We start from the raw sequence: 18,301 nt of genomic DNA, 5'->3' as shown, positions 1-18,301 counted from the left end.
AAGGGTACACGAGTCCATAAGTTAATTAAATATCAGTAATTTGGTATTGTAAGTACACTGGCACTAACTGAAGCCAAGACTGTATAAATAACAGGGTGAAGTTGGATTTGCAATCCTACCTTGTGCGTCGCCAACTGCTCCTCCTTCCGTCGCTCCTGCAATTGTTGTATCTCCAGTAACAGATCCATCTCCAAAGCCTGTAAGTCAACGAATAAAACAATATAATTCCAAGACCAAACATTCTATACTTCAAAGAGACAATCAAATAAAATATCAACATACCAGACATTTCCATATTTGAGTCATCCTCGCCAAAGGTGCCATCGTCATTGTTTGTGCCATCGTCATCATCCTCCCAGAGTGCTTCATTTACGAATTCAGGTTCCATTTTAGGGGCAACAGCATTGTCTTCTTCGTCAGGTATCGTCACAAAGTCTTCCTTCGATGACGCCCCCGACGGGCCGGCTTCTAGAGGGTCTATGCATTTTCTTTTTGCTGGGGCGGGCTGTGAGGACTGGGGATTGCTAGGCGTGATTGAGGGTCTATTCGGTCGTTTTACGGCTACTTGGTTTGACAAGGGCTTATTATCTAGGTCAGTCTCAGGTTTGGTCATAGACAACCGCTGCTGCGACGATCTAGGGCCGGGTCTCGATGACGGCTTTGGTTTAGAGGCGGGGGTTGAGTTCTCTTCGTTTTGGTTACCGGTGAGGCCCTTCACTTGCAGCTGTTCGGCCGTACTGATAAACCCGGCTAATTCTTCCTGCTTCACATTTACTTCACCTTGGTACATGAACTGCAAGAGATCTCTAAGTGCCGAATGCGAAACATCCTTCAAAAATACTATTGGATGCTGAGTCGGGTTCATCTTGAACATCTCTTGAAAATATGGCGAGCAGACGGAGAGCACCAGCTTGTGAGCCTGCAGCAACCTTCCTTCGGCCGCCAGCGTCACGTCCACCAAGTCTCCACGGGACAGTAGCCCGTGGAACCCAGTGGACATATTCGAATGGAAGTTGTTCCAACATAACGAAAATTGTTCGTCCGACCCCATGGTGGACGCTATTTGTTGACTAACCCTAGAAAAAAAGAAAGGGCATAATTAGATAACTATCACCACAAACATTCAATGAAAGGGTAAAAAAAAAAAAAAGTGAATACTCGTAACAGTACATAATCTTCTAATAATGGACTTTGGTAAAGGAGGGCCTAAAACCAAAATTATTTGAATATTGCTTATTTTAGTCCAACTAATTACACCAACGTCGGCAAGTGTGCCATTTCAATGAAAATTAATATGATGCCACTACATTTCCATATATGTTGTATGGGAGAATAATAAGATAAGAATTCATTAAATTTAAATTGCTTGCATATATAAGTACAACCATTAATTGCGGAGAATTCAACAGATTGGGTGAAAACAAAAATACTATGGCGACGCACTTCAAAAAGATGGCGTAGGACGCTAAGTGACGGCGAGAAAATGGCGGCATGGACCCAAAACTAAGGTGGCATTTTCGTAATTTAGAGACACCATGTATTCAAAACACAATAAACCACTAAGGAATATAGACAGACAGGACAGTTTCACAAAATACTCGAAGCTGCCTCAAACTAGCAGACGCCCATCATAAAGCCGTGTACTGTAGTGTAATGGCGGCCAAGGACGCCACCGGATAATAACGCGCACGCGTCCTCACAACGCTATAAAAACCGGGCGTTACCTAATTCGACATAAATGCAATGCATATTGAAACACAACCGTACAGATAAAACTGCAATAAGAAACTACCGACGAGACCGGCGTCAACGAACAAACAAAAATATCAACCGTAACACAACCTACCAAAGTAACACGCGATGGGCAAAAAATACAATAATTGACTAAGATAACTTATAAAATGAATAGACCTGTGCTAATACTGGAGACTAATGCGAATTAATTAGAGACAATGAACACGCAAACATGACCACGAAGCTAAGCGTCACTGACGCCATGAGCGAGTTGAGATCGTAACAAGTAGAAACGGAAATAAGACCAACGAAAACTAGATAAGCAAAACACATACCTTAATATAAGTTTGTTTTCAGCAGGCCGCGGTGAGAATCATTAGTATTAATGATTAAATGTCCAGACGGGATGTTTTCTTGATCACCGCAGAATTATCCTGACGCACACCCTTTCTTACTTGTGTCCCGTATTATAATGACGTAGCCGGCTGCCTCGACGAAGTCCCGAATTTTCGAATGACGCTATACCCAATAAAAAATAGTTCAACATTACATTACCATACTCCACAAAATAAAATATATTGACAAATTTTACTAACCAATTATTATTTTTTTAAATTCCAATTGACATAAAAATATAGAATTTATTTTTTACGATTTTATTTAAAATATGATTACTGTTTGCTTTTTGATCAACAGAAAACCGAGGCATGGGTGTAGCTGTTTTCTCGTTACGAATAAGTTTCTTCAAAGCCGTTGGTAAACATTATTTTTGTTAGCAATATAATATAATTATTATTCAATATCATAATATATATTGCTAACATATCACATCTTGTCTTTATTGTATCTCATATACCGGAAAGATCAATAATTGTAGAGCAATGAAAGGTTTGAATATATTATTATTATGAAAGCTGTCAGTAGTATTGGTTCCATATTATCCAAATTTAAACCAAGTTTCAAGTGGACGAATTAATAAATACATGTGGGCAGAGTTTATAGCCTTCTTTAAGTAAGTATATCATTTTTATCAGGTTTAGATTCCTAATTAACAAAAACTGATGACTGATGCCCTTAAAAATATGTTGTTGGAGTTACAATGCATGTAAAAGTTTATTCTACAGTGTTTTGATCACTTGGCCACATTCCAGATAATATCAATGTAGAGAGTCGTATTTTCAGTGGAAACATCGAGAATCAGTGAAGAAGGGGATAGTCTCTACTCGATAGTTTTACCAAAAGTAGATCCTTACTGGCTTATATACTACCCTCCACGAAACCTTGCAATTCGGAATAGATTTTTTTAAATTATTTGATGAAATCAGCCAATCAGGCGCCTAGCATTTAATAATACGCATTACGTATTACACACAAATCTTGTCATTGTGTACAATTGCAAAGTTACGTGGAGGATACTCTACCTCTATACGGATGGCAAAATTTTGAAACCGCTAAAGAGTTAGATCGTATAAAGCTTTTTGAATGGAAGATCCTCGACGATGATAATTTAGATGCTTTAGTACACTTTACTTACTTAGGGTATGTGCTTATACATTTGGGCCACCTAGACGGTTTTTAGCGCCTATCCCCTTTATATGAAGTGCCTATCGGGAGTGAAGCATGATGCTTTAGTACAATAGTCTGGAATAGTTTATAATATTTTAAATATCTGGTATATCGTATACAAAATTAAATGACAATAACGGATTAATTTTATGGATTTAGACTGGCAGTATTGTTATAATGCCTTTTTAGATGACGTTTTTATGATAATATTTTGAAGACATTCGCGTATGCTTACCCTTTACTTCCTAGAATAAAACATTGTATTATTTATGGATGGCAGAAATACTTTTATATTCCAAATAAATCTTTAGAATGATAAAGCAATGATGATAATAATATATATTATGCTCTCAATAATGGAAAATATTATAAGTATTAAATTTTGATGCGATTATTTTGTACGTTTTATTATTTTGCTGTATAATATGTTAACTGCCAGTATATCGTATATCACATCGCGATAAGTTTTAAATACATATTTTACGATTTTAAAATGTTAGTTATTTGGAAATATTCAATTGTATCTATATTTAATTTTATACTTAAAATCAGTTTATCGTGTTACACCTATTTTACTTCATGTTATTCAATGGAACACACCTTCAAAATAATACAAATTCTGAGTTCATTTAAAATGTTTGTATGTATGTACTAGGCACTCAAAATAGACGTAAAACTACTTTTTTGGATAGTAACAATAAAAATATATTAATTTTTGATTACCAAATAAAATATTTTTAATTTGTATGCAAATATTGCACTTGGAATGAATCACATTGAAATAAAGTAGTAAAACAAGCCCGCGAGTAGATTTGACAAAAATAAGAATCGGGTTTATCGTTCGAAATTATTTACTTTATTAAAATATTTAGGTTTAACGTGGTTTCATGGTAGAGGCGGTTTGTACCTATCGGAAATGGTTATTTTGGGAACCCATGTGAAAAAGGCCAGACGTGAGGCAATAGATATACTGGAAGGATGTTCTATGCAATAATCGTGCTCAACGTCAATGGGTAAGAGAACCATACCATATTATTATGTAGGAAAACGATGAAGTAAGCTGAAGTTATTCTTCCAGTTTTTAAATTGCAAATTTCGTGACAAGCCTATCGAAATCTACTAAAATATAAAGTATACGAAAATATACCAAAAATCAAGTGATTCACCAAGTCTACATCTTCTATTTTTATTTCTGACAAATGTTTCTATAGGTGGTGGTATAAATGATGAAACTATCGTCAAACAAAGTGGCCGTGGAAAGCATTTGGCGTTTAAACTTAATTGACAGTGTTCAACCAATGTGTGCTTCCAATTTTCATGAATGTATTCGATATTGGCCTTTGAGTAATAGAGTGGTCCATAAATTAAGACTTTCTCTTACAAATTGATTTTATATAGAATAGCCGCTCGATGAACATGATAATCAAATGGTGTTCAGGGGATATAATATTATGACAACCAAAAATCCGCCTCAATGTACGTTGGATCGACGAAATATTAAGGGTAGGCGTGATTGTGTGTGGTTGTGAAGAACAAGGAACCGAGAAGAGACTATAGAGTTTGAAGAGCTTATTTTCCTGTAGTAAATTCACCTGGCATATATAGTTGATTATGTAATGATGTTGATGATATTGTAAAATAATTTATTTATTATCCACTATTAATTTCAGGCAAGTTTTAATTTGAAGATTACATTGACTGGTATAGTAGTATGATGAATCAACCGTTATGAAAAATATCGCAATGACGCTTTCGATTTTCTCAGCGATAATAACTTTGATTTTTCAGTCGCTTAAATTTCTTTGCTAACTATTTCTATGATTTACATATATTTTATAAACAGCTCCAGTAAATTAATTTGGCAAAGCTGTCAACAAATATATAAAAGGTGTGAGTCTTAGATTAAATAATAATGTGAGTAGGTACTTCGAAGGGCTTGCGCAGACAGAGAGCGGTCGGAGTTCTGCGTTCAACCGACCGTTGACCGCTAACGTTCAGGGACAGCAGACAGGTGGCGGTCAACAATAAGCGTTCCATTTGTTTACAAACGTTGTACTGACACAAGCGCTGCATAATGCGAGACCGCTATATTCCGACTGCGAGTGGAAGTGAGAAAGCACCGCTGTTGCGTACTCACTCCCCCGTGTGGTTTCGCTCTATGTTGTGTGACTGCTCAAATTCCTATGACGGGACTGGACGGGAGGTACGGCGTTCTTTGTAATTCCGGGCATAGAACTCCAGAACTCTAGCGTTCCAATTGACCGGCGCGGTCTGACCGCCGGCTGTGTACCCACACAGTATGAAGTCCATACAGTACAAAGAACGCCGAACTCCGAACGCGGAACGCAGACCGCCTGACCGCGCTCTGTCTGCGCAAGCCCGAATCCAACTTCTCCATGACTTTTATAAGGATTTTTATTCAATAGATGTAATGTGAGACTATTTGGTGAGAATTAAGTTGGTACTACTTATGGGTAAGTACCTACCTTATTGATAAAAACAATAATCCCAATGTATTTGTTCAACAATGAATACGTTATTAATATGATTAACAACGTTGATCATATCATCCAATACGTCTTCAGTCATCAGTACCCTCACAGTATCTAACTATAAATACCTATGTTAATAACGCTGATAGTACAGTTTCCACTAATTTCGTTTAACATCTTACAATATGTAGGTACCTATGTAATCATAATCATCAAGACGAATAATTGACAACAAGTTATAACAATTAAGGTTATAGAGTAGATAAATGCTTTGTAAGTACCTATATAAAATAAATATATGAGTACCTACCTATCCTATAATCGGTAGAATTGCCCAGTTTTGATTATATTGCAGTTATTTTAGAATACACCACTTAACAATCAATAATGGCATCGCATCTGCTCGCGGAGTAATTTTTATATTTGTAGAGTGCTGCCACCGGCCTCAATATTAACTTCACGTGAAACATAAATAAAGTAGAAAACTGCACAAATTTCTCTCGTTAGTCAAGTTAACGTCTACCATGCATGGCTTGTACTTATTGTATTTTGAATAATGATAATATCATTAAATTGAAATACACGGCAAAAATATCAGAAGGAGCTATTTAATATTTTCAATAGTAATTAATTAATTAATTTATTATATTAATAATTAATTAATTTGTAGTTATGTATATTTTTGAATTTTGTATACCTGTTGGCAAATTTGATTTCATATTATGAAAAAGTGTAGTTTAACTTGACTTTGGCTGTCGAGATTAGCAAAATAAGGCGTCACACACAGAAAGTTTTGGGTGTGTAAAGTTAATAAGTAATATCTAATTAGAATTGGGCTAATAAAATTTGTAGATATTTTATTCAAACCCTTATTTATAATTATTACGATTTATTAAAAATGATTTGGATGTATTTCCTTCTTGGCTGAGTTCAGATAAATATTTGAATGGGCGATGGAATGAATAATAATTATGAATAGTACTGATCAGGGAACTCAGGTACTGGTTAGGTATGTGAGTTCCTAGGTAGAATAGGTATATTTTTTGAGAATTTGGGAAATGCCGCTATAGATGTAATAAACAGAAGGGGTGATTTTATACAGAATTAGTTTCTTCTTCTTATTGTGCCATCCCCTAGCGGAGGTCGACCAACATCAAGGCGATCTTATCTTTGTCGTCTGCTACCCGGAACAGTTCGGTGGAGCTGCACTCGTACCAATCACGGAGGTTCTTAGTTAGTTTTTCTTTCTGTCTTTCTTTCTCTTAATTAGTTAACCATGGAATTTCAGCAATTTCCATGAATCGGCAAGAAGCCATTGTGTTGGCTTCTATTTTTTTTCAACAGATCTTCACCTGTCGTGACATAGGTACATAGGTACAACCCCGATATTTGGACCGATTTGGCCCAGTTGGATTCGGGTGTAACAACAATAAAATAAATAATAAAAGAGTTATTTTTTTTTTAATTTGAATCGAACATGTGATTGTGAAAGCCTGAAACACTTGCAAAAGCGAATAATAACAGGGCTGTATTTTTTTGTCGGGTTCGCGATGTCTAGTTTACTTCTATTGTCATTAGACGTCCTTGGTGACCAGAAACGACACGAGCACGAATGATAAAAAATATTGTATACAAAATGGGGCGGCATTATAGCGCTGCCTAAGGGCGGGATTTTGTCTAGGGACGTCACTGTTGGTGCTTGATTTGATTGGTTTATTTATAATATATGTTCAGTTGCTAGTGTTAACAACAATAATAAGTTAACCAAAAAATGGTCAACTTGGTGACAACACTAAACAGTCTTATCTCATTATGTTGTTACTTTACATAACAACTGGAGATGACGTTTAGACAAATAACTAGTTTCTGATTGTATTTACTAGGATATTATTTTTGTTTTTTTATTATTATTATTAATATAACTAATAAAGTTAGGCACCCCTAATTTCATTATGTGAACCTCAAATTTGTGTTGCTATGTCAAACACAAGACAGGACACGCCACGTGCGTCCAGACCTGGTAACTCAGTGTTAATTCGGATATATTCGAACGTTCTTGGACTTCTTGGTAATCTTAAGCGTCAATTACATTGAGCTTTTTTATGAGCTGATTATTGGCAAATTTAAAAGCGGGCGGTTCAGCTACTGCGATTTCATGATTCACACAAAATTTTCCATTCGCTGATAAGCCACAAGCCAGCGAGCGATTTTGACGGAACGTAGTTCGTTTTTTTGCCGGGAGGTCGCTACGCTCCATAATAATGTTTCCATTAAGCGTCAATTACATTGAGCTTTTTTACGAGCTGATTATTGGCAAATTTATAATCTGCCTGTAAATTCGCCCAGTGTAATCATCGAACAAGCTAATAAGCAGGTTGTAAACACTCCACCGAGAAAAGTTGAAAGCCGGTCAACTTTATAAGCTACACGCCAGCTTGTGGGCGTATCGCGTCTGCGCAGTAGAGCGTGGTGGTGGAAAAACGAACTACTCATTTTGAAATTTACCTTTTTGACGTTTAATGGAAACATTATTATGGAGCGTAGCGACCTCCCGGCAAAAAAACGAACTACGTTTCGTCAAAATCGCTCGCTGGCTTGTGGCTTATCAGCGAATGGAAAATTTTGTGTGAATCATGAAATCGCAGCAGCTGAACCGCCCGCTTTTAAATTTGCCAATAATCAGCTCATAAAAAAGCTCAATGTAATTGACGCTTAAAACATCAAAAAGGTAAATTTCAAAATGAGTAGTTCGTTTTTCCACCACCACGCTCTACTGCGCAGACGCGATACGCCCACAAGCCGGCGTGTAGCTTATAAAGTTGACCGGCTTTCAACTTTTCTCGGTGGAGTGTTTACAACCTGCTTATTAGCTTGTTCGATGATTACACTGGGCGAATTTACAGGCAGATTATAAATTTGCCAATAATCAGCTCGTAAAAAAGCTCAATGTAATTGACGCTTTAGACACGATGGTGCCGAAAAAATACGAATAGTTCCAATTCAGTCACGACTCTGGGGAACGATTTCACGATCGGGGGCGAACGTGGCAAACGGTCGAGCTAGACGGTTGGCCGGACAATGTGCCAATGTAATTTGAGTTTTAGACTAGTTAAGAGTATCTTGAATTATACATATTGTGGTAAGAAAATCTTCTCAACAATAATTATGGCGAAGCTGAAACTGCGCTTATGGTAAGTGTGCTTAGAATAATATCATTTTAGAGCGCGATGCAGAACTAATAAGAACAATGTTTTCGTCGTCAGACATCGATAGTTTTGATACAATGTTCATTTGTACAATATCCAATGATTATGTAGTAAGGGATGGTGTGATGAGGGGTAGGTAATGAATACAATCAGAAGGTTTTGATGCGTATGAAAGTAGCCCCGAATTTATTATCCCTTAAAACAAATTACAAATTCAAATTACAGTTTGTTACAATGCGAAGTTTACAAATTAGATTTACGAAGATTGTGTTTGTAATGAAAATCACTCTTGCGTCGAAGCGAGAAGCGTGTGATTAAGTTGAACGAATTTAAGGTACTAGTCTATTGTTGGTTTACTTTTTGCTTAGGGTATATGCTTCAAAATATGGGGCGCCGGATGGTGTTTACGAACCGATCCCCTTTATATGTAGTATCTATCTCTGGTGAAAGCTTTATTGTTGATGGTGAGGCCCGGCCTCGGCGGCTTCGCGACCGAGCGAGGCCGGGTTGTTGATCTGGATGATTAGGTCTGGATGAAATTTAAAAGCAAAACAAACTTTCTCGCAGGCGTCCGTCGATTTCTTCGCACACCTCTCGTTGTCTTGTCTCATATTCTTCACTTCCGGTCCTCTCCGTAGCCTGGAAGAACTCCGAGTATCGCCGCTCGGAGTTCTGCTTCTTGGCAGTAGGCAGGGTTTGGTTTGGGTCATGGTTGGGCGCGTGGTCTGGAGGGCTTACTTCTTTTTCAAGAAGTAGGCGCGTGGATTTGTCGGTTGGCGGTATTCAGCCTCTTTGTCGGATTTGGGCGTCTTTTTCTTCTTGTTTTTATTCTTCTTAGGTTTTTGGTCGGGCGTATTCGATGCAGGGTCTGGGTTGTTGGTTGTGTCCTGTTGTGATGTAGAGTTTTTTATCGAGAGGGCTGTGTGTTCAGCTTCGTCGAGCTTATACACTGTCTCGTTGTAGTCTGTCGGCTGGTAGTCAATTTCGGATTCTTGGTCAGGTATTGGCGATGCAGGGGTGATGGTCTCCTGCGGATCGTCGGGCTGATCGGGTGGGTTGTTGAGCGTGATGGAGTTGTAGCGTTGGGTAGCTGCTTTCTTATATTCTCTTAAGAAGAAGTAATGCCTTTCCTCCTCGTAAGTTGCATTTTCAAGATCGTTTATTTGATTCATGAGTTTTTCAGTGAAAGCGATGATGTTCTGTAGTTCTGATGCGGTGATCTCAGTTTTGGGTTGATTCAGGGCTTCGGTGATGAGTCGGATCTTTCGTTCCGGTTCATTTATGGGTTCTGAATCCCTGTATATCTGGGCATTCGCGACTATTGCTGATTCATAGTATTCCTCATAGTCGTCGAAATCATCCTCGTCGTCAACCAGTGAATCCTCGGCTTCAGGTGTTCGGATACCCATTTCCGGGGTCCAATCCGTTATAGGGTTGGTGTTGTCCGGGGTCTCTGTGTCTGGGTTTTCGTCAGAATCTGGAGTCGGGGTGACTGTTGTTTCTGTATGTGAGAGTATTTCAGCAGAGGCGGGAGTCGGGGACTCAGGTGCTGTGGTTACTTCCGGTTGTGTTACCGGGGTTTCGGGTTCGGCCTCAACGGGGGTGACCTCAACTTCCGTCGAGGTCTCCTTGTGAAGTTTCACTTCCGGGGATGTTTCGGCCTGTGTCTGGGTATGGGTTGTCGTCAATGCTGTGCGGTGTGATTTGATGGTGGTGAGTGTCTTCCTCGGTGTTTCTACTGTGATCCTTCGGTGTAATGCGTGTTTCAATGTGTGAATCAGCCTCCCTCTGTCGTTGTCCAGGAGTGTGACCAGGACAAGAGGCATTGGATGCCGACTCCTGCCCCGCGTCATTCTCCGGACGCTGATGATCGGGAGACCTCTCCGAAGAAGATCGTTAGTGATGTCCTCCGTGTGCGTGCCGATCTGGAAGCCCCTGATAACGACCGATAGATGGTCGATATCGTGTCCTGAATGAGTGGCTGGGTGTGCCTCCTTGATCGGCGCGCTGTTGTGATGTGCTGGTGTGTGATGTTGAAGAGTGGTCCTTGTCCAAGTGTGTGGTGGTGGTCGTCTTGGCGGGTTGATGTTTTTCCTCCAGGTAGGAGGAGGGCGGGCCGGAGGGTCTGCGGGAGACGCCGACTCGGCCTGCTCCTGATAAGCCGTCAAGAGCAGGAAGTGCAGCGTCATGAGATCCCTCAGTTTGGTCGGCCGGAATGCGGCGAGTCTGGAGATTTCGATTTGGATATGCTCCATCTTGTCGTGGCTGATGATCGGGATCACTTGCGGTGGGTCGGTAGGTAGCGGCAAAAAGTAGGTAATACTCTTTGACGGTCGGCAGGCGGCGGCAGAAGGTAGGTACTTCTTTGCGGATCGGCAGGTAGCGGCAAAAAGTAGGTAACTTTTTTTTTTTTTTTTAAGCTGTTTGGCAGGATGTAGCAAAGTAGGTAATGCTGTGTCGGCTGTTTCTGCAGGTAGGTAGAGAGTCTTGAGTTGGTTGGATATCTCAGCTGGAGTCGGAGCGCACGGAAAGGCGACTGCTCGCGACGGGTGCTAGACCGCAAGTGTCGTCTATTGTTGGATTGTAACATCTGTTTTTATATTGAAAGGAGACAAAGAAATATCAGACACGGCGTAGGTTGATTGACCGCTGTCAGTTCCCACACCGTTGATTATTTTTCAGAAATTTGTCTGCGAAATTTGACTATGACACAAATGTTATCAATCCAACAATGGATTTGTCACGACACAGTGGCATAAATGCACTATTTACGAATGAAACCCGACACGTAAGCATTCCTTCGGCCTGCGGAAAATGCTCATATGTCAGTTCACACGGAAGAGTTTAGGTACTGATTGTAAAATATTTATATTGTTGTAAATTTGAGGTTTGCAATGCACTTTAAGATTATTTATTAAGATGTACTTATTTCTAGGTTTTCTTAACTGTAACTTAACTACTATTGACACATTGCACTTGTCTGCGGACTTCCTTCCACCCTCAATTATTTTAATAATGGCAACGCATAATTAAAATTATATAATCTTGCTAATACGCTGTTGGGCACTAATAATTAACTTTATCTCCACAACGACTATCGCCCCAGTAAAAAACGTTTCGTGTATGGGAGTCCAATCGTTGAAAACTTTGTATCCCGACTGTCGGCAGTCTCCGATATAGCGTTGTTGGGCGTCGGCCGATATTAATTTTTACAATATTTATTTTAGAGTTCTTAGTAGAATTTGCCTATTTATCGCATTGTCAGATTGGAATGGACACATTGTTATAAGTTTCATAAATTATACATTTTATTATAAATCGGCCGACTGCGTTCTGTTCAATCGGTTGCGTTTTCGAAACGGTAAAATTTTAACTTATATTACGATAACTATTTATATATACGTAACTAATTAATACATATACATATACTAATCTGTGGTAGGTACATATTGCTGTGTTATTTTAATTTACAATAATAACAAAACCGCTTTGCAGACATTATTCACTTATAGTGTTGCCATATTTTTCTCTACTTATGAACAAAGTACTTAGGTACTTTCACGGAACTTTCTTTGTAGCTACCTACTGAATCTTTAAAAATTGTCGTATATTTGGCGAAACATTATATTACCCATAATTTGTTAAATTACATTTTTCACGGAATCAAAATTATAGCATGTTGGCAGCCCTGCATTTATTATCAAATTTTTGTTTCCGATTTTTTTTTACCATGTTCGATCAGATGGGAAACTAGTCATTTTAGTGACGGCTATTAACCCATCCAAAGGCAGAACCTTTGGATGGGTTTTAAATTTCCTCGGTGGCTTCGCGACCAATTCGAGGCCCAATTTATGGTCTGGGGTTATTTATCTCGTGGTAATGAATTGAAAGCATGAGCATTCTTCTGCCGTCCGTCGATTCCGATTGACTTCCGCACCTACGTGTTGAGTAGTTTTCTTTTCAACCATCTTCCGTCTTCTTGTCCGTTCTGGGCTTCAGGATGTGATTGGGGAAGTCGATCCTTGTTGTCGTCATAGTTCGTCGTCCTTCTGGTCGTCGTGGCTTCGGCTGTTGGCGTCGTCGCCTCCAGCTATGTGGTTTTGCGCTGCACAAGATCAGGATCTCGGCGATTGAATGATTGATGCAGTTCCCTCGAGTAGCAATTTATCTTTTTTGCTTTGCCCTTGGTCTTTGTGATTTTGGTATTTATTATTTTTTAATATCTAGGGTGGGTGGGTTCTGAGACTTGTACTTAAGTCAAGTGCCAGACTGACCACCATCTTTTGTTATTTATGTTATACTCGAGGGAAGTTCGATCTCCGGGTGACACAATGGGGTCCCGATTGCGGTCGCTGAAACAGAATGGATTGGTCTGTAGGAGGTATTGGATTTGGAAATCTAGGGGGGCATCAGTAAGAGTACCTTTCTAGGCCGGTCGAATTCTGTCTGTGCGTGTACGTCATATTGTAATAAGTCTGATATTGAAGTGTTAGGATGGTTATTGATGTAGCTGTAGAATTGCTTCGTGAGCTTGAGGATGTGGGTTTGGAGGGTTTCCAAGTTAAGATCGCTGTGTAGTGCTGTATTCCTAATGAAGCAGGGAGCATTGGTGATAGCTCGTAGTGATTTGTTCTGTGTGATTTGTGTGGACGCAACGACAAGCATGCTTCCAAGTCAACATGCTCGATCGAGCAAAACCGTCTAACAAGAACGTACGTGGGTACTAGGCTTTACGATACACCGATACATCCCGGATGCACAAAGTTAATTCCCCCGATGAACACTGTTTTCGACTTCGTATTCAGTTTTCAGTACCTATTTGCGTTCCAGCTGAGGTAGCAAGAAATTTGTTTATCAATTCCTCTCCTATACACGCATTGTACAAGGAGAGAAATAATCTGTAATAATATATTATTCCGATGTGCAACGTCGCAAACTTTGAACAGTATAAAGTATACAGACCTCCATGTCGATGCCGTTAGACAGGTTCTAAATATTCTCAAACCCTTTCCCCGCACACGCGTTGTGTAAATAAAATATTATAAACCAACTATGTCATTTCTATTGCATCAATAAATCAGTTTTACCATCACAGAATTCATCCTTACATGACCAATCCCTGCCTATTTAACAAAACAATATGATAAAATATGATTAAACGAAAACAGACCGTCCACCCCGCGAGTCATAGGTTTTGGTTGACTGATCTATTTGGCACCTAGTTGAACAACTCTGTAGGACGTAGTACTGCAATAACTGCCAAGAAGTTATAGTTGGCATTTAGTCAAGACAAATTTTCTCCTACAATGCTTTTCTAAAATGTCTCTAGGTACTGGCGTAATAAGAGTTATTAATAAATGTAAATTAATAAATGTAAAAAATCTTAACACCACTGCACATTTATGTACTGAAATATGACTATATTCTAAAACATTAGAGCGAGACGTTTAAAAGAATACTATTTTATGTAATAAAAATACTTTATGCAGTCAGAAAATTTTCATAATAAATATAAAGGATAATAAGGCTTCAAAATTATATAAATAGATTATCTACAACGCTTAAGGCATGTCCAGGATCATGCTTTGAAAATATAATAAAAACTCCATTTTGACCTATTCTGAGCACGTCCGCTCTTAATTGTATTACTAAAAAACATACCTACTTTGAGTTTTATAAATATATATTGATACATACATAATTATGTTATCTAAGTACTTATATAAATATTTTTCATTTATAAACTAACCGAAATCTTAAAATTATTCTTACGTACGATTATTATTCTTCTAGTTGACAAAAAAAATATTTTATGTAGTATAACAATGAAATAATTCCACGAATCCGGCATTTTCAATCCTGGGATTTTGATAATATATTAAATACGTACCTACGTATCACAGTGTTTCTAACCAGCCTGTCAACCAACTGTAATGCCGGGTCCACACTGGCAACATGTCGCGCGACAACCGTTAAATTTTACGATAAGTATGGTAATTATCGTAAAATTTCTTAAGCAATTATGATAATTATCGTAAAATTTGACGAGGTTGTCGCGCGACATGTTGCCAGTGTGGACCCGGCATAATAAGTACCTACATGTGTTATTTTTTTCAACCAAAACTTTAATTTTACAATTCTGTTGAGCACGAAATCCTAATTAATGTCACGGAATCTTAATTCGTGTCACGAAATCTAAATTAAACCCTTAACGGATTCAAAAATACCCCACTTTCATGATACATATCTGAATATAATACATTAAGTACCATCATTAAACACACTCTAAAGAAAAAAATAATGAAAAATGAATATTTCTGTTGTAAACTGGATTTGATAACGTCTTTATTCGATTCCGGATGATCACTTTCGATAATTCGAGGATGAATGTGCGTTTACACGGGTCACTGCGGTTAATTCCTCCGCGATGATCGTTTTTCAAATTCAATTTTCAAATAAATATCAAAAATAATATTATCATTGATTTGTTGTTAATTTTACACATATGCCGAGGCTCCGATTGGTACCCACGTATTTATTATAAGGCCCGCACTGGTTATCAATCAGCCAAATGATTTTTTTTTTAATTTCAGGATGATGTGGGCGTCTGATAAAACTGTGCATTTAATTGAACGCCTGCATGAGGCACCTGCGCTATGGGACACTGGTTGCAAGGATTACAGAAGTAAATCGACAAAATCTGCAGAGTTCAAAAGATTAGCAACATTATTTAATACGGACACGGAAGAGATTTCTAGAAAAATCAAATCTTTAAAAACCCAATTCAGAAGGGAACACAAATATCTTTCAGAAAAATCCATAATCGGCGTTGAAAAAAACACCTGGTTTGGTTATGAACACCTGACATATTTATTAGAAAATGAATCGAAAGCAAACCGGACAGTTCAAGTAAGTTTACATTTGTGTCCATCATGAATAATCCATCCATAAATGACGTCACACTATTTTTGGTACCTACTAGTTATAGACTGCGAAATCTTTAAGAGTATACTTCAGTGAAACGGCAAATAATTTTCAAAAATAGGTGGGACATAATTTCGCACGCGTTGCCAATCGGAGAGCGATAGTCGACCTGTGAGCACGTCAATTTGTTTTGTGATGGCGTTGGAGAAATATATTCTTAAATAGAGTAAAGATGACTAAAAAACGTTACGCACTTACTCGTAATACAAAACATATCAATTAATATATTATTATTATTATTAGGTATAGGTAAATCGTTTTACAGTGGCACCATGGGTACGGCAAATGCGGCTTGCAGTTGTAGTGGTATTGTTTACTAGCATTGAAACAGGCATTGTCGCCAGCAATTCAATACACGCGCGAATCGCTTATGGTGTCACTGTAGAATGATTTACCTATACTAATATAACATAACATTAAATGGACGCATGTTGAATTTTTATGACAGATTATGTTTTGTTCGTCACGCGTCGTTTACACAATCTGCGCGTCGGTTAGTCACGATCTTTTTAGACCATGCCTCAGCTGAAGTATATAGCCTTAACGTGTGACCTGGCGGCGGCGCTCGTGTTGTATCTTGTCTATGGTTTTCGATTTCGAAGTATTGTAAGTAGTTACTGAAAAGCGAGAGGAGGGGATATAGTTATCCAAGCCGCCGCCTATCCCCGTAAAGATTTCGCACTATACCTAGTTATATTTTGAATCCCCCATGATAAATTCGTTGAGATGGTTCGTTTTCAGTATTATTTTGTCACGGAATATTTTATTCTTTTATGTCTAATTAATCTGTTCTATAAGTATCACCAAGATAAGTGTCCATTCTCGTAATCGGCTTAAATTTTCTGGCAAACTACATTATATTTCTGTAATGAATCACTGTACCTTCTCTTCTCATGAAGACTTGACCACACTATATTAAGTTCACTCTAGTGCACGGCAACATAAAAATTAGGAGGTTGCTTTTGGGGCACTCCGTAAAACTTGAAAATCTCCTATTCGCCAGTTTAAACTTATAACAATTAACGACCTCAATACATAAATATGATAAATTACCATCGATTTCCGCCTTGCGTATAGAATAGACCCACAGGTGCTATTAGAATTTAAGAAACCAACTTTGCTTTATTTAGGCCTTAGGCACTTACCTATTTTCCACTCAGTTTGTGAAAAATATGCATCTTTTTTCAAATTTCAATATAATTTAATAACTGAATGGCAGGTTTTAACTCCTCGGAGGCCCCCTTTTAATTTTTCTCACAAATCGGTTGCGTGTTCCGCTAGGGAAACGCACCTCTGACAACAAGTTTGTGAATCATTTGTATTATCTTTTATAGCTTAAAGCAGCTGATGACACCACTGTTTCATCTTCCGATAGTGAAATAAGTGCTTCGGAAAGCGACAACAATATTTCAAATCAAAAAACTGTCCCAGCCGATGAACAACAGTTAGTTTGGATAAAAGACAATACAGATCATCAAACATGTAATAATTACTCACGACCAGCATCCAAGATTGAAAGCGAATTCAAAGATTGCAATAATGTTGAATTCTTGGATCCTGACCCTACAAGTTCTACTCGAAACATGAAAAGATCAATAGATACTGCTGATGAAGTGGATGATGAAGTATATAAAATTATGAAAACGAGAAATGAAATATCAAACCAACTTGACGATTTTAGCATCTACGGTGAATATGTGGCAAGTCGTTTAAGAAATGCTAACCGAAGCTATCGTGCCACAGCGATAGCCAAACATCGAATTGATAATGTTTTATTTAATTTAGAAATGGGAGCACCTCCTAATGCAGACATTTTTCCACCAAACAACAGCTATCCTTTATCACCGGTACCATGTCCACCTTTGAGTCAAATACACGACGGTCCTGATTGTTCTGACGTTAAACTACCATCATCATTATTCATAGAGTCAAGCTCATAAAGTTCAGTCATACTCACAACTTCAATTGTGTTTATTTTGTTTTTAACCTTTCTATATTTATAAACAAACTTGACGAATAAACTGTTAATATTTGTGTTTCTGGTTTTTATTGTTAATTGTTTGGCTGTCTAAATTCTAATGGATTCAAGCTCTGTACTATTCCATTTAAGTCGTTTTTTGCGACTCGGGTTTCGCTTTTCGGCATCTTCAGGCGCCGTGTACACTCACCAAAGGTAAACACACACTGTCAACGAACTCTCTTTACTCTAGCTTATATAATAAATCAATTCAATAAGGTAGGTAAAAACTCCATTACCTACCTATCAGTCATAATAAGTCAGTGATTCCACAGGCACTGCAACATATTTTTTTAACATGG

At 38.2% G+C, this 18,301-nt stretch overlaps 2 protein-coding genes across 4 annotated transcripts in view; one reads left to right on the top strand and one right to left on the bottom strand.

The window, feature by feature from the left end:
• The window catches only part of LOC147073254 (uncharacterized), a 781,660-nt gene extending 779,452 nt beyond the window's left edge, over positions 1–2,208 (bottom strand). For 2 of the 3 annotated variants that reach the window (XM_085945113.1, XM_085945115.1), the window contains exons 1-3: positions 2,070–2,208; positions 283–1,076; positions 120–197 (exon numbers count right to left, since the gene is read on the bottom strand). In XM_085945113.1, the coding sequence (XP_085801239.1) occupies positions 120–197; positions 283–1,051 (847 nt within the window). In that variant the 5' untranslated portion in view covers positions 1,052–1,076; positions 2,070–2,208. Of the gene's footprint in view, positions 1–10; positions 198–282; positions 1,077–2,069 lie in introns of all 3 variants that reach the window. The other variant, XR_015070437.1, reaches the window with a different exon arrangement.
• Positions 2,209–12,164: 9,956 nt separating this feature from the next.
• On the top strand, positions 12,165–18,018 carry LOC147073253 (uncharacterized). Its single transcript, XM_085945092.1, has 3 exons — positions 12,165–12,359; positions 15,592–15,907; positions 17,317–18,018. The coding sequence occupies exons 2-3, from the start codon at positions 15,593–15,595 to the stop codon at positions 17,920–17,922; spliced, it is 921 nt and encodes a 306-aa protein (XP_085801218.1). The 5' UTR covers positions 12,165–12,359; position 15,592; the 3' UTR covers positions 17,923–18,018.
• The last annotated feature ends 283 nt before the right edge of the window (positions 18,019–18,301 follow it).

This window comes from Rhyacophila brunnea, unplaced genomic scaffold (genome assembly GCF_057557595.1).
Source record: "Rhyacophila brunnea isolate RB1 unplaced genomic scaffold, BYU_Rbru_1.0 scaffold_18, whole genome shotgun sequence".
NCBI lineage: Eukaryota > Metazoa > Arthropoda > Insecta > Trichoptera > Rhyacophilidae > Rhyacophila > Rhyacophila brunnea.
Note: the sequence above shows the minus strand (reverse complement) of the source record. Positions and strands in the feature narration are given on the sequence as shown.